Source organism: Poecilia mexicana, unplaced genomic scaffold (assembly GCF_051168715.1).
Source record: "Poecilia mexicana isolate PSO_F unplaced genomic scaffold, ASM5116871v1 scaffold_3, whole genome shotgun sequence".
Taxonomy (NCBI): domain Eukaryota; kingdom Metazoa; phylum Chordata; class Actinopteri; order Cyprinodontiformes; family Poeciliidae; genus Poecilia; species Poecilia mexicana.
Window position 1 is genome coordinate 3,264,258 of NW_028263372.1, and position 22,408 is coordinate 3,286,665.

At 40.0% G+C, this 22,408-nt stretch overlaps 1 protein-coding gene across 1 annotated transcript; it reads right to left on the minus strand.

Annotated features, from left to right (window-relative positions):
* Positions 1-2,932: 2,932 nt before the first annotated feature.
* bnc1 (basonuclin zinc finger protein 1) lies at positions 2,933-21,949 on the minus strand. Its single transcript, XM_014976566.2, has 5 exons — positions 20,492-21,949; positions 14,217-14,319; positions 12,102-12,337; positions 6,952-9,035; positions 2,933-5,049 (listed from the first exon to the last, which is right to left on the minus strand). The coding sequence occupies exons 1-5, from the start codon at positions 20,504-20,506 to the stop codon at positions 4,254-4,256; spliced, it is 3,234 nt and encodes a 1,077-aa protein (XP_014832052.2). The 5' UTR covers positions 20,507-21,949; the 3' UTR covers positions 2,933-4,253.
* Positions 21,950-22,408: the final 459 nt, after the last annotated feature.

The window sequence follows — 22,408 nt, forward strand, 5'->3', positions numbered from 1 at the left end:
ATGTTCACTGTGTGAAAAGGTTATACTCCTGAACTCAGCTGTATGTCTCTGTCCTATTTCATATGAACTTTCTGTTCAGGTAAAACCAGTAGTGCCAAAAAAATCTTTTTTTTTTTTACAAGAGTTCTGTCATATTTCATGTATTCCTTTTGTCTTATTTTGCTTGAATTGTTTTATTTTCCTTTCATGTCTATTTTTTTTTTTTTTTCAAAACTTTCTTGTTAAAGCTGTTTTTATATTGTTGCACTGCTGGTGGAAATTTCATTTCCCAGTTGAAATGTCCTTAGGGATTAATTGAGTTCTATCTAACCTGCCCAGGAATGGTTAGGGGAAGTCGAGCCAGTGGTGGAGTCATTTTATGTGTCTGGTGTTACTGCAACTTGTCAGCACTAGAGGGAGTAGTAATACTATTTGTCACTGTCTCCAGCTCCATCTAATCGTGGTTCAGTTGTATGAGGGGGAAACAGAAAACAGTTTTTGAACTGTTTATCAAGGTGAATGCACCTGTATCATCATGTACCAGATCAATTTGACCTTCACTTATATATACATATATTTATATATATATTATTTCAGCTGACTGGAGTTGAAGAGAAGTGAGCAGAAAACCACAGAAGTGCAGCGGGGGAGCAGAAAAACTGCAAGAAAAAAGACTAACTGGCCTCTAAGTGGATAACAACAAAATATGCCAAAATAGCCCACATGTTTGCCATCATAAGTCCAACTGTGACACCTGAACTGCCTGGAGCTTAACCCACTCAAGACTAGGGAGATAATGGTGTACTTCTGGAGAAAACCCTAGAGGATAGAGAAGAATGGTCCTTTACCATCCTCAACAATACTGTGAGGATTCTTTAAGGGTCCTTAGAACCTGCCACAGGAGCTGCTGCATCTTCTGCACAGCCATCTTTCAGTCAGTCCGGTGTTTGTCCATCACTGTGTGGTTTGACTCATCCACAGAACAGGACAGGTCACCAGGGCTGAGCTTCCCTCCACCCAGGACTTGTTCAGGTCAAGGATCAGGAAATGTGCACCTATTATCTTTGCAGACCCCACACATCCTGGACCCTATAGGACCTGCCAGGCAGAACAGACCAAACTAAGCAGGCAGACAGTATTAATAACAAGGAAAACTCCTAGTTTAATCTGCCCGTGGATTTTGAAATTAATAACTGTACTGCTGATCTTTTTCTTGGGACTGTGTGTCACTGTAAGAATAGAAATAAAAACTATTATGCTATTATAGGGAAATACCTGTAAATAAAATGAGCATTTCAAATATTTGAAAAACTAAGAGGTTTTATGCACAGAAAAGAATTAATGCATCCAACAAAATATTTTCATATTTCATCCTGTGCTTAATAAGACTATTTCTGTAATATACCTCTTTACTCACAGTTTCTACAAGTGAGTAAAGAGGTTCCTTTTAATCCAGATACAGCAGCTCAGAGGAGGAAGTGAGTGCTCCACCTTTAGAGATCATGTTGCTTCTCTGTTGAATAATGTCGCCTACATACAGCGAACCAGAGGGACTGAAATAATACATAGTGCTGTCTCTGAGTGGTACTAGATTTCTGCCACTTGTCAGAACAGGTTTTTTTTTGTTCTAAAGTGATAAAGAACAGCTTTGCTGTTATACTAATGTACAGTAAATGTGCTAGGTAGGTTGAATTGTTGAGTTATGCAAGGCTTTCAGCTCTCTATAATGGTACAATACTCAGGAATGTTGTGTAACAGATTTGTTCCCCCCGCCTTTCAATGTGGACCCATAGATACTTTCACTGTCACTGGTCCATTTGCATCCATGCACTTTAACTTTCCCTTGCAGTATTGCAGTTATTAATTCACCTCTTCAGTAAAGAGAGTTGGTGAGAGTTTTTGTCTCTTTTTTTCAGACTTTTTGATTATATTAAGCGTGCTATTTTTCACCAGTTCAAATTTGAAACTGGGAATTCTGTTTGAGCCTTTGCATGTTTTTTGCCTAATAAAAAGAATCCAACCCTTACACAATGGATATTCTAGTTCTGGAACATAAAATAAACAACAAAGTCATGTTTTGATGCTGCTTAAGTTAGTTTTGTGTGAGCAATAAAATGATTTTACATCTGCCTTACCTGGGCTGCTGGTGAAGCTCAGAAGGTGTCAGTCATATTGAACATCACAACCTCGTCTTGTTCTTGTCAGTCAGGAAAGCTGTAAAAATGTCCTGAACTGCCCTGTTCCCTGGTTTATAATTTAATCTTCAATTATAGAAACAAAAAAATATATTTTTGATTTTTTTAAGGGTAAAAAAACATTCTATGAACAACAGTGCAAATTTCAAAGTGATGTTAAAAAATAAAACCTATGGGGTTTTATTAATAGTGTAACAGCAGGGTGGTGTCTGTTTATCCGGGGTTTCAATCAGTTGTAGTTTTTCCCTTTCTCTTTGCTTGTTTTCTAATTGCTGTCAATATTAGCATCTAATGCCACAAAATAATATGTTTATCATTATTGTTATAATCTGTTGATTTCAAATAGACAGGAAAATGTATTTGTTTACCAGCATTTTGTTAGTATAATATCTAGAAGCAGGACATGGACATTGAAATGTTTCTTTTCACCTGAAGTTCTATTGAAACTTTAGGGTCAATTTTTCATGAAATAGCCAAATAAATGAGACTTGACTGCTGACTGGCTGTTGTTTGGTGTCCTAAGGCATCATGCTGCTGCTTTTCTAGTTTCTAGTTGTTTAACCAAATGATTGTGGAAAAGTTTAACAGAAACAGAAGTGATATGAAACTATTAATAAGAGGAGCGCTTTTAATTTTGTCAAACAGTATGTTTTAAATGTGTGTGTTTGAGTGTTTGACGTGTGTGAATGCATGCCTGTCAGCATGTGGGTAGTGGTGTGTTTGATTTTAGGATCTTATGAATAAAAAAATAAAGTGAGTCCTCCAAACATATGGCTCTTTATTTAACTGCAAACAAATATTATGACAATAAATCAAAAGAAATATCTATTAACAATGAACAGTTGTTGCTCTCTCATTTTTTAAACAAATCAATGTAAAGAAAAGAATGGCTTCTCAATCTAACCTGTTGAATTTAAATACAAAATACAAACATTTGTGATACAGAGCAAAACCGCTGAACTACCAGAACAACACACGTTCTTGTTTTTTGTTCAAAAAGGAACAGTCATGAAATGTTCCTATTTAATACAGTAAATGTTTGACTTCCTTGAGAGAGTTTACTCCATTCAGAGAATATACAGTTCAATAACAATTTTGTTCAACAGTTCTGTTATTTATAGAGTAAGTGGGGTCAATAATGACTGCTATTTTCCCCGTATTTATTATCAGTGTTTGACTCATTCACAGTACATGCTTCCAGGCTCCAGACCAGCGCCTGGCTGTGGGTTTTACACTCAGTCATCTTCCTCCGAAACACAAACAACATGAGAGCAACAGCTCTGCTAACAACAGCCCCGAGATCACATTTCTTTACAAGCAAGCCACAGAAACTGAGAAGGTTTTTAAGTCTTCAGCAATTTTTCTAGATTATTTTTTTTCCTCAATTTTATTGTTCCACAGTCACACTTTACCGCTGTTCATCATAAAGTAAATAAACTTTTGCATTTCCTCAGGCCCTTAGTGACCTTGCTAAGCCCCTTTAATGCTGCATATCCCTTAGAAAACAGAAACGGGATGTTGCACACATCTGAGAAGGGAAGAGAATCTTTGGTCAATATTGGCAGCATAAAACAGAACTGGAAAGATCAATCAGAGAATAGTAAATATGTTCACACTCACAACACTACAACTTTTAAATAATGGTGCTTACTGAAGTAATTTTCTGATAAATTAAGCGCCATAAATAAATCCATAATATTCAGCTTCAGCTTCCTGATTCCGCCATCACAGGGAGAACAAAAGGGAAAATGTTTCTGTGGTCTGAACTGGAACATCAGGGTTAAAGAAAACAGAACAAGATCAGTTCCACTTTACAACAGGACGACATACATTAATGTAGACGATTCTTTACACACACACTGATTGTACTTTAATGAGTAAACACTGACAGGAATGTCGTTTCGTTTTACACAACACATGAATTTCTAACTGTATATTCTTTTTGCTTGATTTTTCCTTTTTTCCAAACATACAGTATTTTGGTGGATTGTGATCAGATTTAAAAAGTGCTATTTAGTAAGTCTTCACTCTGCTCCCTCTCCCCCCATCATGTGCTTGCTGCCATTTGAACCCAGATCTTTATTCGTGTTCGGCGGTGGCCCCTGAGGTAACACAAAGGTTCTTGTGCAGGTTTGGGTTCTGACTGTGTCTGTTTCTGCTCCGTACAGAGGAGAAGGACGTGTCGCATCCTGGGACCTTACACTTGTGAAGCAGTCGCAGATGGACTGTCTTGTAATGAGCGCGGAATGTTCCTTTGTTGCTGTACACCTTTTGGCAGACATGGCATGTGATGGGAGACCCCCCCCCTTGATGTCTGTTTTGCCCGCTCCTGCTACAGCCTGTGTTCCTGTGTCTCCCCACTGCCCCCTCCTCACCCTCTGGCCTCCTCACACCCAGCCCATCACAGCTTTCATCACTGTCCTCTATGGGGAGGACCTCCTCATCCTCTTCCCCTGCCTCTTCATCGCTCTCAGCTTCATCTGAGTCCCAGGAAGACTGAGCGCTGCTGCTGCCACAAGGTAGGACAGAGGTTGAGGTGCTCAGGTCAAGGATCGTCCCATCATTCCCATTTCCACCTCCGTCTGCTTCTCCTAATCCCTCCAACTCTTGTAGGGGGGATGTCTCAGCACTTCTAAGTGCAGCAGGTGCCTTGCTCATAGGAAACACCAGTCCCATGTGGTTGTGTCCTCGGAAGATGACTGAGGTCTGACTGGTTGGGTCTCGGTGCAGCGCGTCTTTGTCCTGCTGGTTTTGACTGGGCTCCAGGCCTTCAGAGTCTCTGTCTCTCCAGTGTGATGGGGAGTAGGGGGAGGCAGCTGTGCTGGGGGAGTCTTTGGTCAGCAGCTTATGATGTAGGTTCAGATTCGCACTGTGTCTGTAGAAGAAGAAATAAACGTCTTTATGGTGTTTCTGTATCAGCTGGAGAATATTTCCTTACTAAACCCTGTGCAGATGAAACAGAACTATAGTTCTTTAGTTTAGTTCTTTTCCCTGCAGTGATGGGTGAGAGGCAGGATACACCCTGGACTTATCACATTTTATTGTTGTAGATTAATAACCGTTTCACATATTATATAAGTATGACATAGTTAAACTGACCACCAGATGAAAAAACAACAACAATTCAAGATATGTAAATATCAATATGGCATAATATTTTTCTTTTATTTGCACATCTATAGTCATATTCAATATACTAGAATATGTATTCTAATGGGTTCTGCACAATGGTGCAGTTGGTAGCACTGCTGCCTTGTAGGAAGAAGGTCCTGGGTTCATTTCCCAGCATGGGGTCTTTATGGATGGAGTTTGCATGTTCTCCTTGAGCATGTGTGGATTCTCTGTGAGTACTCCAGCTTCCTCCCACAGTCCAAAACATGACTGTCATATTAACTGGTCTACCTAAATTCTCTTTAGACGTGTGTGTGCATGATTGTTTGTCTTGTCTGTCTCTGTGTTGCCCTGTGATGGACGGGTGACCTGTCCTTCAACCTCTGGAGATAGGCACCAGCTCCCCTCGCGACCCCACTGGGGATAATCATGTATGATAATGGATGGATGGATGGATGGATGGATGGATGGATGGATGGATGGATGGATGGATGGATGGATGTGTTCTAATGAGGCTTGTCTGTCAGATTAAGTGTACTTTTTAAAATAACTTTTTAGCAGATATTAGACATACATTTTCTTAAGCCCACATAAGTTTTAAAAATGTTTTTTATTGGTCTGATGTATTACTCTAATCTTAATGTGGTGTTTTACTAGGCTGAAAGCAGAAAAGAAATATAGATCCATATGTGAGAAATTATTTATTATTTTTTTCTATTGTTTATTTAATGAATTGAGTGACTGAAATAAATGAACTTTTCAGTCATTTTCTGGTTTACTGAAAGTGAAACCAGAAAATGATTTCAAATCATTGCAGACCTGGGGTTACGGTTAGGGTCAGGACCTCCAAGTACATCCAGTCATGTGCAAGGCAATATTTTCAGAGTGTAGAGTTTTCTTAGGCCCCTTCAGATTGCACTGTCAATCCACAATTGACTCGTTCTTTATGGCTCCTAAGCAGGTAAAGGTGTTAATACAAAACAGTAGGTGGGGTGAAGCTAACCCACCACAGTTACCCCTCTAATGCAGTTTGGAGCATAATATCAGTCTTCATGTCCAGGAGAGGAGCTGCCTCTTCTTCATGTTCTTAGTGAACATGAGGAAATAATTGTGTTTTGTGGAACATTTGGTCAGTCATTTCTTTGAAATATGTGTGTGTCCCCTTTGGTGTGCCTCTGTGCTTTATTGTTCTTGTGCAATGAGGACAGGTTGCTTATGCTGTGACATCACTTTCTATATACAATTGTATTTTTCAATGATCAGCTAATCATCATCACAGCTGATGACTAGCTTTACGTATCAGAAACTAGAATTTGCTGTTTTAAGTTTAACTGTTCAGCTGCCTCTTCCTGAGATTAGCTAATCTTTAGTAAAGATACATATGTTGTATAAAATGAACTTTTGTCATTATTATGTAATTTTGAAAATATTTCTGTGGCACTTAACCTTTTCACCTACTGTTGGGAATTGGAAGGAAACTGTAGACCACAGAGCCAAACAATATAATGTCATGCAATACATTAAAAATACACAAATCCTATGCCTACCAGCAAGAAATACTGTGTTTTGAACACAAGAACATGGAAAAAACTAAACGAGGATCCCAAAACTGAACCCATTTGAATTCTTTTGTTAGAAGGCTAAGAAAAACATACAGCTACTTTACCTGTCTCGGCTTCTTCGGGACGGGAAGGCAGCATTGCAGCCATCCACTGTGCACATGTGCATCTCCTTCAAGTGGATGTTTTGGTAGTGGATCTTGACACTATAAGGGTTTTTAAAGGTCTTACTGCAGATCTCACAGTGGTGTGGAAGGTTAGCATCAGGTTCCAGGTGAGACAGTCCTGAGATCCCATAATCTTCTTCACATCTATCAAGCCCTTCCTTTTCATCCAACAGGAGACCACCGCCATTGGTCAGCCTGTGCCCAGATTCATCCCATTTATGCTCTGGGATCTTGACGGCTACATGCAATGAATCTGAATGTTCCATGTCAGTTCTATCTTCAGTGCAAGTGGATTCCTTACCAGCTGAGATTTTGTAGCTAGCCATGGGCCTCTTTTCCAATGGGGATGGTGAAACAGTGATGACCCTCGCTTCTTTTTGCCCAGGACTGTCATGTTCATCATTCCTTTCAATTGAGTTTCCAGCAAAGGTTTGGTCTATCAGACGCTTGCTACCATCCCTTTCCTTTTCTTTATCCATGTAATATTCTCTTGCCTCTTCAGATTTTTCATTGCAAATATGCTCTCCTTCATGGTTACCCTCAAAGTCATCCTTTTCCCTACATCTCAGAGGAACCTCCTCATCAGAGAGGCTTCCTTTATCCATCTCCTCATCCTGCTCTATTACCTCCTTCTCTATTTTTATTGGCATACTTGACTTCCGTGATTTTTTCTTTGGTATAGGATCTGTCATACAAGGTTCCGGTGCTGTGATGGGTTTGACAGTTACAGAAGACGATAAAATTGGAAGAGAAGGTAGTGTCCCTGGGGTGTTAGCAAGTTCTGCTGGGGTTACCAGGCTTCGGTAAAAAGGCAAGACTGGCTGCACTGTTTTCAAGTTAGGGAAAAGGATGCCAGTTTGGCCCATGCTGGAGAAAGAACTACTGTGGAGCTTAGGAGCAGTGTCCACATGGCTTACCATGTAGCTGGGGGCAGACTTATGGCTTTCCGAGGAAGAGATGGAAATTGTATTGCTATATTCAGCTCTCTTTTCTCCTTGTGAACTTTCATCAGCAGACAAGCTTCCTCGTAAATCTTTGTCTCTGTTGTTCCGATTCATGGGCATGTGTAGCCGGGGGTTTGGGTTAGCGCTGTGCCGATTGCGACTGCGCAGCGAGCTGAAGACCATGTTGCAGCCCTCAATGGTACACTTGTGTTTAATCTTCAGATGAACTGCATTGTAATGAATTTTCAGAGTGCCTTTGTCATAAAATGTTTTCTCACAAGCATTGCAAAACACACGCCCTTTTTTCAGAGAGCCTCCACCCCCCGATGTCCCTCCAGTGCCGCTTCCATTCCTGTCCAGAGAGCGCAGCTTCCCCTCAGGAGACATCTGTGGGACATCAGAGGTCATAGATGGCGTGCATGGCGTGGATGAGCCATCTGAGTAGTTGTCACTGGTGGAGAAGTCTTCTGCTTCCGTCTTTGCTGTTGTGGAGTGTGTGTCCATTGTTCTTTCACCGGTTTGGTCCAAATCAGAAGCATATGAGATGGAGCTTGAACCTAGCAGGCTGCTCTCTGAAGGATGTGAGAGATGGAGGGGGTTATCCCTGCCAATACTGTCTCTCACTTCATCTTTTCTCTGAAGCTGCTGCTCAACTGAAGCACCACATGGCTGCTGCTGGTGCTGTGGATGCTGTTGGTGCTGCTGGTGCTGATGTTGCATTGCCCCTGGTGGTGAGCCTAAGAAAGGTGCAGGCACAGAGCCTAACAGCTGGAATGGAAGCATGAAGGCCATGCTATTGATGAAGTTCTCAAAGTGGTGCATGCTGTTGCCACTAATCTTTTCAACTTTAGTTGCGGAGAGACTGGGAGTGGAGCGAGGAGTGTTCCGCTCAATGAAGGTGCGAATGTCTGAGTTTGTGCGGGTGCTGGGAACCAAGACCGCCTGCCCCTCCTTGTCCTGTAAAGACATAAGCTCCACTATAGACTTGGTTTCACCAAAACGCAGAAACTGCTGCAGAGTAGCAATCTCCTCCTCAAAGGTCATGATGGCCCACCGGTCCAACACTTTACCAGCAACATCCTGCCGACAGAGCAGAAAAACGAGGTACAGGAAATGTGAGGATGTTATCATGACATAGATTGAATGAGAAAGTAAAAGGGGAGAGGGCAATTTCATCAGCAGCATTAAAACTGTATGTTGAGTTGCTCATACATATTCACAGAGCAGCTTGTATGACACACCTTATAAAACAGATTGGCAGCAAGGCTGAAAGGAAGGAATCAGAACAAGTGTGAATAGAAGTAAGTGGTGCACAACCCTGAGAGCCCTCATCACACAGCCTGCTTCATGTTCGTTGTCTTCATTTAGTTCTTCATATTTACCTGCTCTGAATCTGCAAGAAGTGCAAACCACCTCACTGGCACATACACTCTCCAAAGTCCATGCAAAACTAAAACTGTGCATACCATGTCTCACACACATTCTACTGCATGGAGTGTCAGACACAGTCTCAGTGATCTAGCAGGTCAGGCCAGCATTAATCACATGTGACTCTGAGAGGCTTTGATAGTGAAGAGCAGCTTCATGCTGTAACCAGGATTAATATTTTATCACACAGCATTCGTTGGGTGTCTGTCGAGGATTCGGACTCTACATTTGCTATTAAATAAGCGAACATAAATGAAATGCAGCCCAGCTTGAATTCTTGATGATGCACAAATTGAAGTGAGATCTTGTGCTGTCACAGAGCCTGCAGGCTGGCTCTTGGTTGGCTTGGCATCAGCTTCACTCAAATTCTGGAGCAAAAGACATAATATTTACAAATCTATTTACTCAGTATGGAGACTTGTCTGAAGTGAGGGTAGCATAGCAATAAACAGGCGGTGCCATATTTCAGAGGTCGAGGGAGTTGTTGCAACCAGTGGCTACATTTCATCTCCAAAGGCTTTCCACCTCCCCCCATCCCTGTTTATCAGGAAGATTTCAGTCTCATGTGCTGCCTGGCCTCATGCTGCTCATTGATGCTTCTCAGGTGTCAGACAAACCATATTATCTATCCAGTCCATCTGGAAATTATTTGTACTTTAAGCAGAAAATGTATTTTCTTAATTTCTCCCTCATTAAATACTCTAAACTGCATGAACTGCATGAGTGTTATAGTTTTTCCTAGGTGAACTTAAACTTTGCTCCACCAGACTACACGAAAGAAGAAATAAAGAAAAACAATGTTCTTATACTGATAATTTGGCCATTTCAGAAATTTTTAGCTTTGAAAGGAGACCTGCAGACTAGTTTTTGGAAATGTGGATGACACAATACATAAGCCAAATTTCTTGTGCATTATTTATTAATGTACTATTTATATTTTTTATTGGAGCTGAAATAATTCTCAACTAATTTAGTAATCGATCAAAAGTTAACTGGAGGATAAAGACAAAATTTTCTACAATCTGAAATGATACTGACCAGATCAGTCATACACTGTAATAACATGAAGTCAAGCGGGAAGATTTGAGCTTTTCATGTTGATGTCAAAAGGATTTTAGCTGCAGATGCAAAAAATGATCAAATCTTCACTAAAAGAATGCTGTCGTTTTGTTTTAAGCTATAAAAATATATATCTTCTCATTTAGAAAAATAATGGAAATGTTTCTTTATTTGCATCTTAATAGAATAGAAGATACTTTACTGATCCCCAAGGGGAAATTACATATTAGTTGACAAGGTACTCCATCCAAGGTGTTAAATATTAATAATACAAATATGAACATACAAGAGAAAGTTTATAAAAAGATAAATATACCTAAGAGTGATATAAGTAATTCAATAAATAAATGACAAGAATGCACATGCAAATATGTTAATCTATAAATACATATTTCTAATATTGTATGAAGAAGTGGTTAAATGAAAAATCTGCAGAATGTCATTTTTTAAAATCTGATTAATCATCAGAGTAATTGATTACTAAAATCATTGGTGCAGCCCTAGATTTTATGTTATCATATGTTTTTAGAGTCACAACATACATAAACCCAAACAGATCACTTAAGGTTTTCTAGTTGTACCAAATGTCACAAAACCACATTGTTCTGTTGTCAAGTTAAATATAGTAAATTGTACATGAAAACCAGCTGAAGACAAGATTTTTAACAGAACAAATAGCAGCAATCAGAGCAAACCTCAGTGGGAACATGACATCAGTCTGTCTGAATTCATCTGAGAATAAGCCATTCATTTATTCCCAATGGTGTCATTTTGACTGATTTTTCATCTCAAATGAAAAAGATCTCAGAGCCTCTCCATCTCCACACAGGCATCCCGGTCTGCAGACCCTCCAGAGACAACCTGAGGCCGAGAGCTACTCCCATCCTTTCTGGTTGCTAACCTGAATATGGCTAACACCTCCAGGACTGCAAAATTTTAACAACACATATCTGTTTCTGGTTCAACAGTCTTGAGAATGGAACGCAATAATTATCCAACATTTTCAGTTTTCTAAAAGTCTCTCTTCACCAGCGGCCTGGTCTGCTACGGACATCAAAAGATTTAAAAGAAAAAAAAAAAAAAAAGAAAATGCGCTCCATCAAATACACAGCATTATATTACAGTTATATTACAGTTAGTAGCCAGTCATTTAATAACTCGGGATGATTAATTAATTGATTTTTCAGGGGAAAACTCAATTAAACTGAAAACATGTACAAGCTTTGTGAGCTTGGAGAACGTGGAACAGGAAGCACTGAATCTCTTCTCTTGTTTGGTGGCAGCGAATGTAGAAATGTTTACACAGATTATTGCTCAGGGTCATTTCAAATGAACTGAATTGACTATAAGAATGTGAATACGAACTCTGGCTCCTGCTTCTCATCTTATATCTCGTTGTTATTGTGCTCCTGTTAATGAGACGCTGTGTGAGTTACACAGCGTCTCACTGCTGTGTTCAGCCCAGTTTTAACCAGTTCAAATTATTTTAATGGAGAGGAAACCAAATGTAATCCACACCAATTAAAGGCTGTGAAAAATTAATTTTCAACATATTAACAGTCGCAGCTAAAATCCATCTGACCTCTTTAAAACTGAAACATTATTGGACGGACAGACTGAATGAATCAAGTTCCAGATTCCATGAACGGGTTGTCTCACCTGGAGCACATATCCTCTGATGTAGTCCTGCAGTGTCCAGTCCAATGCGTTGAGGATCTGGATGACCTCCTCCTGTTTGAGGACAGAGAAAAGGCGGTCCAGGAGGATTTTGAGCCGGATTGGGATGGCTTGGGTGCCATACAGCATCAAGCTGCAGATATCAAACACTACGTTGGAATGCACAATCTCCACCTGGCTGCTCTGGAACATATGGTGCACCTTCAGCTTGCTCAAGGCTGGAAAAAATGGACCAGATTTTATTAGATTAGACTGGATGAAATAGTTCTGCAATAAATACTATCATCAAATAAAAGTAAAGAGAGACAGAGAGTACATTTTAAGTCTGGAGGCTGGAAATCATACCAAAACATAAACAGTCAAAGAAAAAATAAATTAACTGAAATAGAGGGACGGACTAAAGGTACACATTAAATTTCTACTTTGCTACTGAATAACTAAGGATGTTTTTTGCATAATTTCCAAACCCCAGTGAAAGACAAACATTGCTAACATGACAACATTAAAGAAATGATAATACAGTTTGTTAACATGAAAAACTGCATGTTTAAAAGCTGCAGTTTTTAAATTTAGTGATTTGCATCTCTGTACAAATGAACAAAGATCCAACATCCTCTACAATCTACTGTGTGAAACAAGACCGGGGAACTGGAACTGATTTTCCCGTTTTTTTAGTAATGATTTTTTTGTGATTATGTTAACAAAAACACACAATTTCATTATAAAATTGTGATTTTTATTTTCTTTTACAGTAATATATATTTGATAAAGTATGTAGAAATCATTCTTTGGACAAAAAGCAAAAAGAAAACAGAAATCGCTCTGGACAAAACAAAGTGTAGAACAAGGGGCTGGTTTTTACCAGAGTTAGAAGGTCTTAATTTTCTGAAAGTAACAACCACTTCTAAATGGACTTTATTTAATTGTGTCCACAAAATTAAAGAATTTTATACCAGCATGAAAACATTTTGTTGTTGCTGTTTATTGTTGATTTGAATGGCAGATCAGGTCGTCTCCTGCTTTTAGTCGTTTTGACTTCATGTGATTCTGAACAGCACCAAACAGGTTCAGGAAAAAACGACAAGGAATGACACAGAACTGTATTTAGACTGCTGGTCATTTTATTTATTTATATTTTATGCACTAAATCAAACTATAACTGATCCCTCATAACAAACTCATCTAACTGATGACATCATCACATCCTGTTTATGACAGTCCAGAAATACTACAGAAGTCCATCTAACATTTAGGTTGATTGAAAGCTGATACTTGGATGCTCTCATCAAGATAAAAGATCTTAGTAGAAAAATAATCCATCCATGTCCATCATGTCTCTCTGGACACTGCTCTGCTCTGAGCTCACTGTAAATGCTAAACAACTCATCTCATCCATTCTCATCAACAAGCCAGATAGATTTTTTAATTTTTTCATAATATTTTTATATTCAGGCTGTTTGAACCTTAAACTTATTAATTTAATAATCCTTTATGGTTGGTGAGTTCTGTAGAGTAATTTTAAAAAATACAGCAACATTCATATGGTTCTATCCAGCATCTAATGAGATTACTTCACACATAATATTAGCACAGTATAAGTTTGGGTTGTCACATGTTACACGTAAAATCGCACAAATAATTTTCATAAGTGCCAAACATGAAGCCCAAAAATGATCAGTTCTGATGTAGTGGAAACTGTGGCTGAACAGTCAAAACAACAAAAGATACTTTAAAAAGAAAAATGCATGAACAGAAACAAACCCAAGCTTCTACCAACGTTTACTGTCACTTTTGTTTACTTTCCAATTCTTGCTCAGTCATTAACTACATTATCTACAGTTCTACATCAGCATTACATTAAATGTTATATTGTCTTCTCAAAAAGTTTCTCCTTTCATTCATGTTGGGTTTATGGTGAATGTTTGTACCTGCTGATGTGTTAAGTAAGTCATTCAAGCTGATGGCATGAGTGAAAAATCAAACAGTACCATTCATCTGCCACTTTAAAAGAAGAATAGATCTGAAAATTAAACCAAACTCTATAAATTAGAAGTATATTGAATGTGTTCTGGTGGGAGAACTCGCTCCAGCTCTTACCATGTGCTACCCAGCCATGCTTGCAGTTATCACACTGCCTCCTCTTCAGCTTCCCAGGCTTAAAGCTGTCACAGTTACAGTTTACCAAGGTGCAGCAGATTGCCTGTAAATTATAACAAGGACAACAACTTAAAAAGGGTGATATACAAAATCAGTACGTTACTTCTGTCTAAAAACTTCATTATTGCTTTTATGTTGGTATTTTCATTGATTTAAAATGAGTCCAGAAGGCACACAAATAAAGATGGAGGAATAAAACATGACAGTGGTCCTTTCCTGCTTTTCCTATGAAATGTGCGTGTGTGCGACAGTAGCGGTTCTCACTCCATCTACAAAGTGATATGTAAGTGACAGATTGCCAAAGAACATAAATGCTTCAGGTCATTTGGTTTCCTGTTTGGGTCACTCATTTCTTAGTTTTCTGAGAAGAAGACTTGTTTCAGGATCACTGCAGGACCTGCCGTCTCTGCAGCAACAAGCAGACACCAGACCCCTGGATATGCAAACATACATGCAGAGCATTCTGACTTTCAACCTTTCTACCAACCTGTTTTATGGTTAATGCTGAAATTTCAGGAAGTTATTTCAGAAAAGCTATGCAGACAGAACTGAAACAAACGGAAATAAAAGTGATGTATGTGCATAACAACAATGAGGCCATTGTGTAGCTGGACCAATGCAAACAACTTTTCCAGAATTGAATTCTAATAAAATAATAATAAAAATAAAACATGTTTCATTTTTTGCATTAAAAAAATATTCCAGAGCAGGAACAGCGATAGAATCATCATATTTGCGATCAAAGCTGCTTATCTTAGTGGTTCATGCTGCAAACCTTGGGATGGCTGTACTCCAGCACCTCTCTCCCTCTGCATCTATAATAGATGATCAGTTGAGTTTAGTATACATGAGCAGAATGCTTAGCTCCTTGCTGGATCTCTCTTGCCAGGCAGAGAAGGAGTAAAGTGTGGGTGATGGGTAGCGAGCCGCCCCCTCCTCATTTAGTCAGTCACTTGGTTGTGTGATTGAAGACGGGCTTGCTTTGTAATCTGGAAGCACATGATTTCACCTTGCACCAACCTCTCATCATTAGTGCGAATAAAACTGACCAGGGATGAAGTTGGTGGCAGCTGCCTGGCCTTGATACACCACCAGTAACCTTCGGTCGTCAGATGTCTGCTGGCGTTGCTGTTTTCACCATCACTTTCTGCATCAGGCCTGGAAAGCCGAGGTTCCTCAGCCCAACTGCTGAGGTGTAAAAACACCTTTTCTCATCTCACAGAGCCTTAATCCCATCATTACAGAGTGTCCAGACCTAACACAGCCCAATTAGACTAATCCTGTCCCTCTGTGGCTGCACACACACATCTCAATCAGGTGCTCTGCACTCTCACACGCACCCACATGCACACACGCACACACACACACACACACACACCCCCACACACGCACGCACACACACACACACGCACACACCCACACACACACACACACACACATCTCAATCAGGTGCTCTGCACTCTCACACGCACCCACATGCACACACGCACACACACACGCACGCACACACACACACACACACACACACCCCCACACACGCACGCACACACACACACACGCACACACCCACACACACACACATCTCAATCAGGTGCTCTGCACTCTCACACGCACCCACATGCACACACGCACACACACACGCACGCACACACACACACACACACACACGCACACACACACACACACACACACACACACACACACACAAATTATAATTTAGTGTGCTTGCAGTTGTTTTGTCTTAATTAGTGATTCATTTCATGAGTTCCTGAGAGGAAGACTAAGAAGGAGAAAGAGAAGATGAAGACAGGGATGATGTATGGCAGCCAGTGCCCTGCCCCGTCTCTTTCTTTTTGCCATTGTCACAACAAAGCCGTAGCTGTTCGTATGCATCAATGAAGCCAATGACAAGAAGACTAATTGCACAAAATGATGCAGGTCCTTCAGCTCTCAAAGCCAAAGCTAACATGGTGCAGTGTTCTTTACATCACTGATATACATCAGATCCCCCCTCTTTCCTCTCCCACACTCCCGTTCACCTTGATCACTTTAAACATGTCTGATTAACAGTACTACCAATCACTGACATGTCTACAGGTTGTTTAACAAGCGACAATCAGTGATGGCAATAAATCTGTGATGAATGAGGGAAAAGCCGCAGCAGTGCAGAGCTGGGCCAAGTATCACTGTTAGGCACAAGTAGAGTTGATAATTCCTAGTCCATGCAATATCCTAGTGTGTGTACCACCTATTTCTGTCTACAACTTGTGTGTGTGTGCATGTAGACACTGAGAAGTGTTCAGACTGAAATCCTGTTTAAGACGTGGAGAAATAAAACGGCATTTTGTCAGTACTTGTTCTGTGTTTCATGCTATGTGAGTCACGGCCTTGACCTTAATGAATGTCTTTTTCTCCATAGTTTTTTGATGTAAAATAAGTTACGCAGTATTGGTCGATTTTACTCCAAAGGCTTAAAATTATCTTTTTATCTAAGATGAAAAAGTATCCAGAATTTTTCTGCCTTTTTGCTGCTAATCTTAAAGTTTTTGGTGGTTGTGTCTTTGTTGCAGGCAAAAGCTTCCTTTCTGAGAGACTGCACACAGGTCATGATGTGTAGGACAGATGGTGATTAAAAACTATTGTCGAAGGTGGAAAAGGCAGGGATGGCATAAAAAGTCCTGGTGTATTCATGACCCACCCCTGGCTGCATGTGTCTATTAAAACCACTGTAAGCAGCTTTAGAGAGCAAAGTGAGGTAAACAGAGAGCGCTGGTGAACGAACAGGAACTTGTTGGCCTAATGTGGTGGAAAGCTAATCAATTAGCAGCAGCTTCACACCTTTGTCTCTGTGGGGAAACACAGGTGATGAGGCCAAAGAAAAAAATGATCCCAGAGCAACAGTTCAGAGGAACAGGGATACTGACACAGCCACACACATTTACTGCCAATCTATTGGCAATTAAACACGCAACAGAAAAATCTAATTACATTTTAAAAATAGATTTTGATATTTTATACAGCTGCATATTTTGGTATAAAACAAGGAACTTAATATAAAGTTCTAGATATTTTTACATATTTCTACCATACATAGCAAATAGTTATAACTGCAATATAACTGACTACTTGTGAAGGAGACAGCAACCTGACAAATTACAAACCCAAACTGGTTTGAGTGATGATATAAAACGTTCATTTCTAAAGCATGTTGAGGCTGTTATGTGTCAGACAGTCCTGTTAAAAAGGCTGTATCAAATATCAATTATGTTTTTATATTTAAATAATAATCTGTTTAAATTTTTACATTTTAGTCAGACTTAAAATGTCATTTAAATCACATACAAGTCATCATATTATGATTGTGTGAAGAAAATGTCTATTTTTTCTGCCTCTGCATAAAAAAGTAATTATATAATTAAAAAAAAGAAAAAAAGAAACAATACTTTCAGAAAAATTATTACCGTCCTTTAAATGAGACGTGGAACTTGCCACCAGGAATTTACAGTATTGAAATGTAAAGTGCAGCTGAAGTCAAGTTGTATTTCGTTCTACTTTTGTCACAGTTAGGATGCCGTAATAAAAACCCGCTGCTTCACTGCAACCGTTTTCATTTATATACATAAAAAGTCATTCAGCCTGTCTGTCTCTGATTTACATAACAACTACATTAAAAAAGAAGGAAAGAAAAGCCGTCTAATACTGTAGCCAAAAAGATAAAAAAGGAAAAGAAAGAGAAGAAGACAAAACCAGTGAAAGCATGGGCAGCAGCAAGTAGTGACAGGCTGCATTTATGTCTGTTAAGAGTCCATACAGCCTAAAGACAGCGTGAAAAACTCATTATTTCAAACTCATCCTGCAGTCAATCACAAGCCGACACGCACAAATCAATCTCTACATGTTCCACAACCAAAACAGACAAAATACAGCACAGGTTTACCTGAAGATCCATGAGGAAAACGCTGGCCTCTGTACAGAAACAAGTTTGAAGGAGACAAAATGTGAGCGTGAGGATGGAGGAAGCAAGCCAAAGTTTGGATGGCTCGCTGGTGTTGGTTGCTTGCCGTTAGGAACGCGGAGGGAGTGTTTGGCTCAGAGAGAGAGTAAATGAGGGGAACATGTTAGTACACTGAGTCTGATAGAGTTTGGCTTCCAGCTACGCTCTGATTAATATCAGATCTCCCCCTCTCCGCGCCTGCCTCTTGACAATCTTGTCACATCTGGCTGACAAATCCTTACAAGCCTTTTGGTGGCAGCGTAGAGCATATGCAACGAATGGACACGCACGCATGCACACACACCTACACACACACACACACACATGCACACAGTGTGGAGCTTAGTGTGTGGGTTTTGGGGGTGTTACAAAGTTAGTCTGGGGCCAGCAGGGGCAGATCACAGCTCAAGGAGACACTCAAGGGGGTAAAGGCTGGAGCAAATATGCTCCCAGCCCCCCCACCACCCCACTCAGACGAAACATCACAAAGCTAATGTAGCTGATGAAGTTCACACTGACATCGGCCACTTCGCTCATTCACACCAACAGAACCTACATAGAAGACACAAAGCAAGGATCATCTCCATCTGAATGAACAAGGGCTGCAAGTTTGAGTCCTTCTCTAGTTATCTCTCTTTTATGGCTTGTGTGTGTGTAAGCCATAAAAGAGTACAGCAGAAGAGAAGACTCATTCTCAGAAAACAGTGATATTAAAAATAGTAAATAAAAGCTGGAAAGAGTGAGATCACAGCAGGAATAAAAGATGGGAGGCAGCTGTAGCAATATTTCACACACATATAAAGATTGTGTGAACTGGAGCAAAATTAAACTTTCACTCATCAAAGTGGAAAAGCCAGCCTTGGGACCAGAGTGGATTTTGCTTTTCTTGTGTTTTTATGATTTTGGAGGTCAAAGGGATATCAGAGAAATTCTATAAAATAATAAGTATTCCTTCACTGTCATCTGGCATGTTGAAAATAATGTAAAGAAAAAATATATTATCTTTATGACATTTCTAAACAAAATATTTTAAAAATGAAGCATATCTGGAATTGAAATTATAATATTTTAAATTTGTAATTGAAGAATTAAGTGTTTTGGGAGAAGTCAAAGAAAGAATATTTTATTTTAAGTGATCATTCATACCTTTTTATTTTCAAAAATCTTTGTTCTGATATGCACTAATCTGACAGCAAACGTACATGAATATAAGCAGTGTCTCACTATGACGCAGATAACTCAGAGATGTTGTATCATGCCTGCATTCAAACATTTTAAACACATTCCAACAGGCTGCGCTCAGTGGCCAGGAGGCAACAGGAGGTCAACAGGCTCTGCTTCCCCAACTGCAGGCCGACTGAGAGACGATCCGGAGAATAACAACCAGACCCAGGTAACAAGTCTGTGTGTTACACTCCTCTATCTTACAAAAACAGATTCCTTTTCAACAGTAAGTCTGTAAACACCGACCTGAACTGGTGCTAACCATAGAACATTGCCATACTCCCCTACTAAAGAAATACATAACTACAAAATCATGTATTACACATTCAATGAATGAATGAATGAATGAATGAATGGAAAATACAGAGCAGAGTGAGTAGATTAAATTTAGTCAGAGACAAAAAAAGAACATTATTTTCCTGCTTCTTTCTGTCATCTTTGGTTATTTCATAGTTTTTTCAACAAAATGTCGGCAAACTGAACATAATCTGCACATAACTACTCATCTTATTTTTTTATGTCTCTTTCTGGTATCTACAATTTTACAAGAGTAAGAGCATCTGCCACAGAAAGAATTGAACTTTTTTAAAGACTTTAAAAATAAAGTCCTCAAAGTGAGCTGCATCAATTAGACACTTCCTTCTTTTTATTCTTTTCTAGTTAGAGAAGTCCCAATTAAGCTGCTCATTTTAAGGAAGCATTTGATATTTGATAAGTTGGCATAAGAACAAGTTTTTAGTAAGATTCTTTGTAAAGAACCAAAACTGAGTCCCAACACTGATGTCAAAATAATGTGCAGTTGAAACCCCCCCCCCCCCCCCAGGATCGCTGACAGATATAAAATCATCTGATACAAAATGTCCAGATTTTTCCTGAAACCTGTCCAGACGACACCATTCCAGTTTTAATCTCAAGCAAATCCTGATCATGTGTGCAGGCATATTGAGAGCCGCCAGAACTGACAGAAAGTGGAAATGAAAAGCAGTTTGTCTCTTACCTCGGCCATTGTCATTTAGTGGGATGTTTCCAAGGATACGGAGGAGTTTTCCATTCTCTGAGAGTTCCACAAAACAACTACCTCCAACTCTCCTGTCCGCACAAGTACGAAAGCAAAAGAGCTATTACTCCCAGCAGCGTCTCCTTCAGCAACAGACACACACTCTCCCTTCTTCTCTCATAAGAACATACACACCCTCACGCACGCACGCATACACACACTCATACACAGCCACATGCGCTTGCCCAAAAGAAAGAAAAAAGTCACTATGCTTTATTCTGGAAGCACAGATGCACATGTGCTGTCTCTGCGTTTCGCCCCTAATGTTGCAGTGGACTCCCACTAAACTACTCGAGATGTTTTGCGTGTGTGTGTGTGTGTGTGTGCGCATGTGTGCGTGTGTGTGTGTGTATGTTGAAACTGGGCACAGGGGATTGGAATGAGATCCTCCCACTCAGCATTCTCACCTCAGGAGCTGCCTGCTCCCTCCCTAGCCTACACAGAATACACACACAACTGTACACGCACAGAGGTGTGTGTGTCCTTTCACGCGCGCAGACTCAGACATGTCTACCCCCTCCAAGTCACAGGGCAGTCCCCTCACAGCTGGCTGGAAGAGGGCATGACACTCATCTTTCACAGAGATTTGATCAAAAGGAATCACAAAGGCTAGAGGCTCTCCTAATGCAGCCAGGGGAGACCCCCCCCAAACCCCCTCCCTTGCCCCCTCTCTCTGAGTAATGCCCTAAATCAACGCTGCCCCTCTCGATGCACACAGCCCAGTGTGTGTGCCTGCGTTCACCTTAACACAGCTCTGTGAAGAGCCTCCGTAACAAGTTATGCCTTGTGCCGTCAGGAATGTGTAGGTGTCTGTGCTGAGCATTTTTAAGCAAGAGGGGGACTTCACACATTACACACACTCCATCTCTTATCTTTAAGAAAATGTGTACTATAGCTCAGGAGCAGCCCAGCCTGCTTTTGGAACTGGGAAAATGATGTTGTCATAAATTGTCATGTATAACCAAAAGATTTCACCAACTGTTAGCAAATCAAAGAAAAAGTTTAACAATAAAAACCAACAGACAAAAAAAAACAACTGATAAAAAAATCTTAATACATTTTCATATATAAAAAACTACAGTATCCATGGTAACAATTTGATTTTCTGTTTGGTGGGCTATAGTGAATGATTGTGGAACATGTTACAGAGCACATTCATAAATGATGACATTCTAGCTGCATGTTTGTCACATAACCAAACTGTAATAATAGTATAATTATCTGAATTAATACTGTATCATTATTCCTCCTCAAATAAAAGGGGGGCTTGCATGTTCTCGTTTATGTTACCTATTCAGGACCTTTTTGCTATCTTCTCTAATCTTCTACAGACCGATGGGCCTTGTGGAGGCCAGAGCCTGGTCCGAATGTGGTGGACCCTTGATAAATTGAAGTTTTAGCACATCGTTCTTGACTTTATTGACTTAACAATTCAAACTGCAGAGTTCATGGTCAACCATAAACTCTAAAGGATTAAGACGATTTCTTCTTGGTTCACTTTTGTTCTTACTGAATGCTCTGCAGTGACCAGTACAGGAAACTGCACTTAACCCTTTGAAGACGAGGTCTATAAATGGCCATCCCGGCGTGGAGTCTCTCTTCTCAGTGCGTCAGCGCTCGGTATGAAGCCATGTAGCGATAGCTAGCAAAACTACTACTAACCCTGCACACACCACGAACTCTAACTAACACACTTATAGTCTAAAAAACCCATCGAAACACTCTTAGTAAAATCCACAGCATCACTGTGCCCTAGTCTCTTGCCGTATCCAAATCCCCCCCCCCCCCCGTCTCTTTCCGCGTGTCTCCATTCTACCTAGCAACAGACCGTCAACTCATTTTTATTGGTTGTTTCGA

Bases quoted from the DNA above. Each gene is read 5' to 3' on its own strand.
- bnc1 (XM_014976566.2), bottom strand. The intron at 12,338-14,216 runs GTAAGAGCTGGA...CATTTTTTCCAG, and splicing joins GCATGGCTGGGTAGCACATG to CCTTGAGCAAGCTGAAGGTG. The intron at 9,036-12,101 runs GTGAGACAACCC...CTCTGTCGGCAG, and splicing joins TCAGAGGATATGTGCTCCAG to GATGTTGCTGGTAAAGTGTT.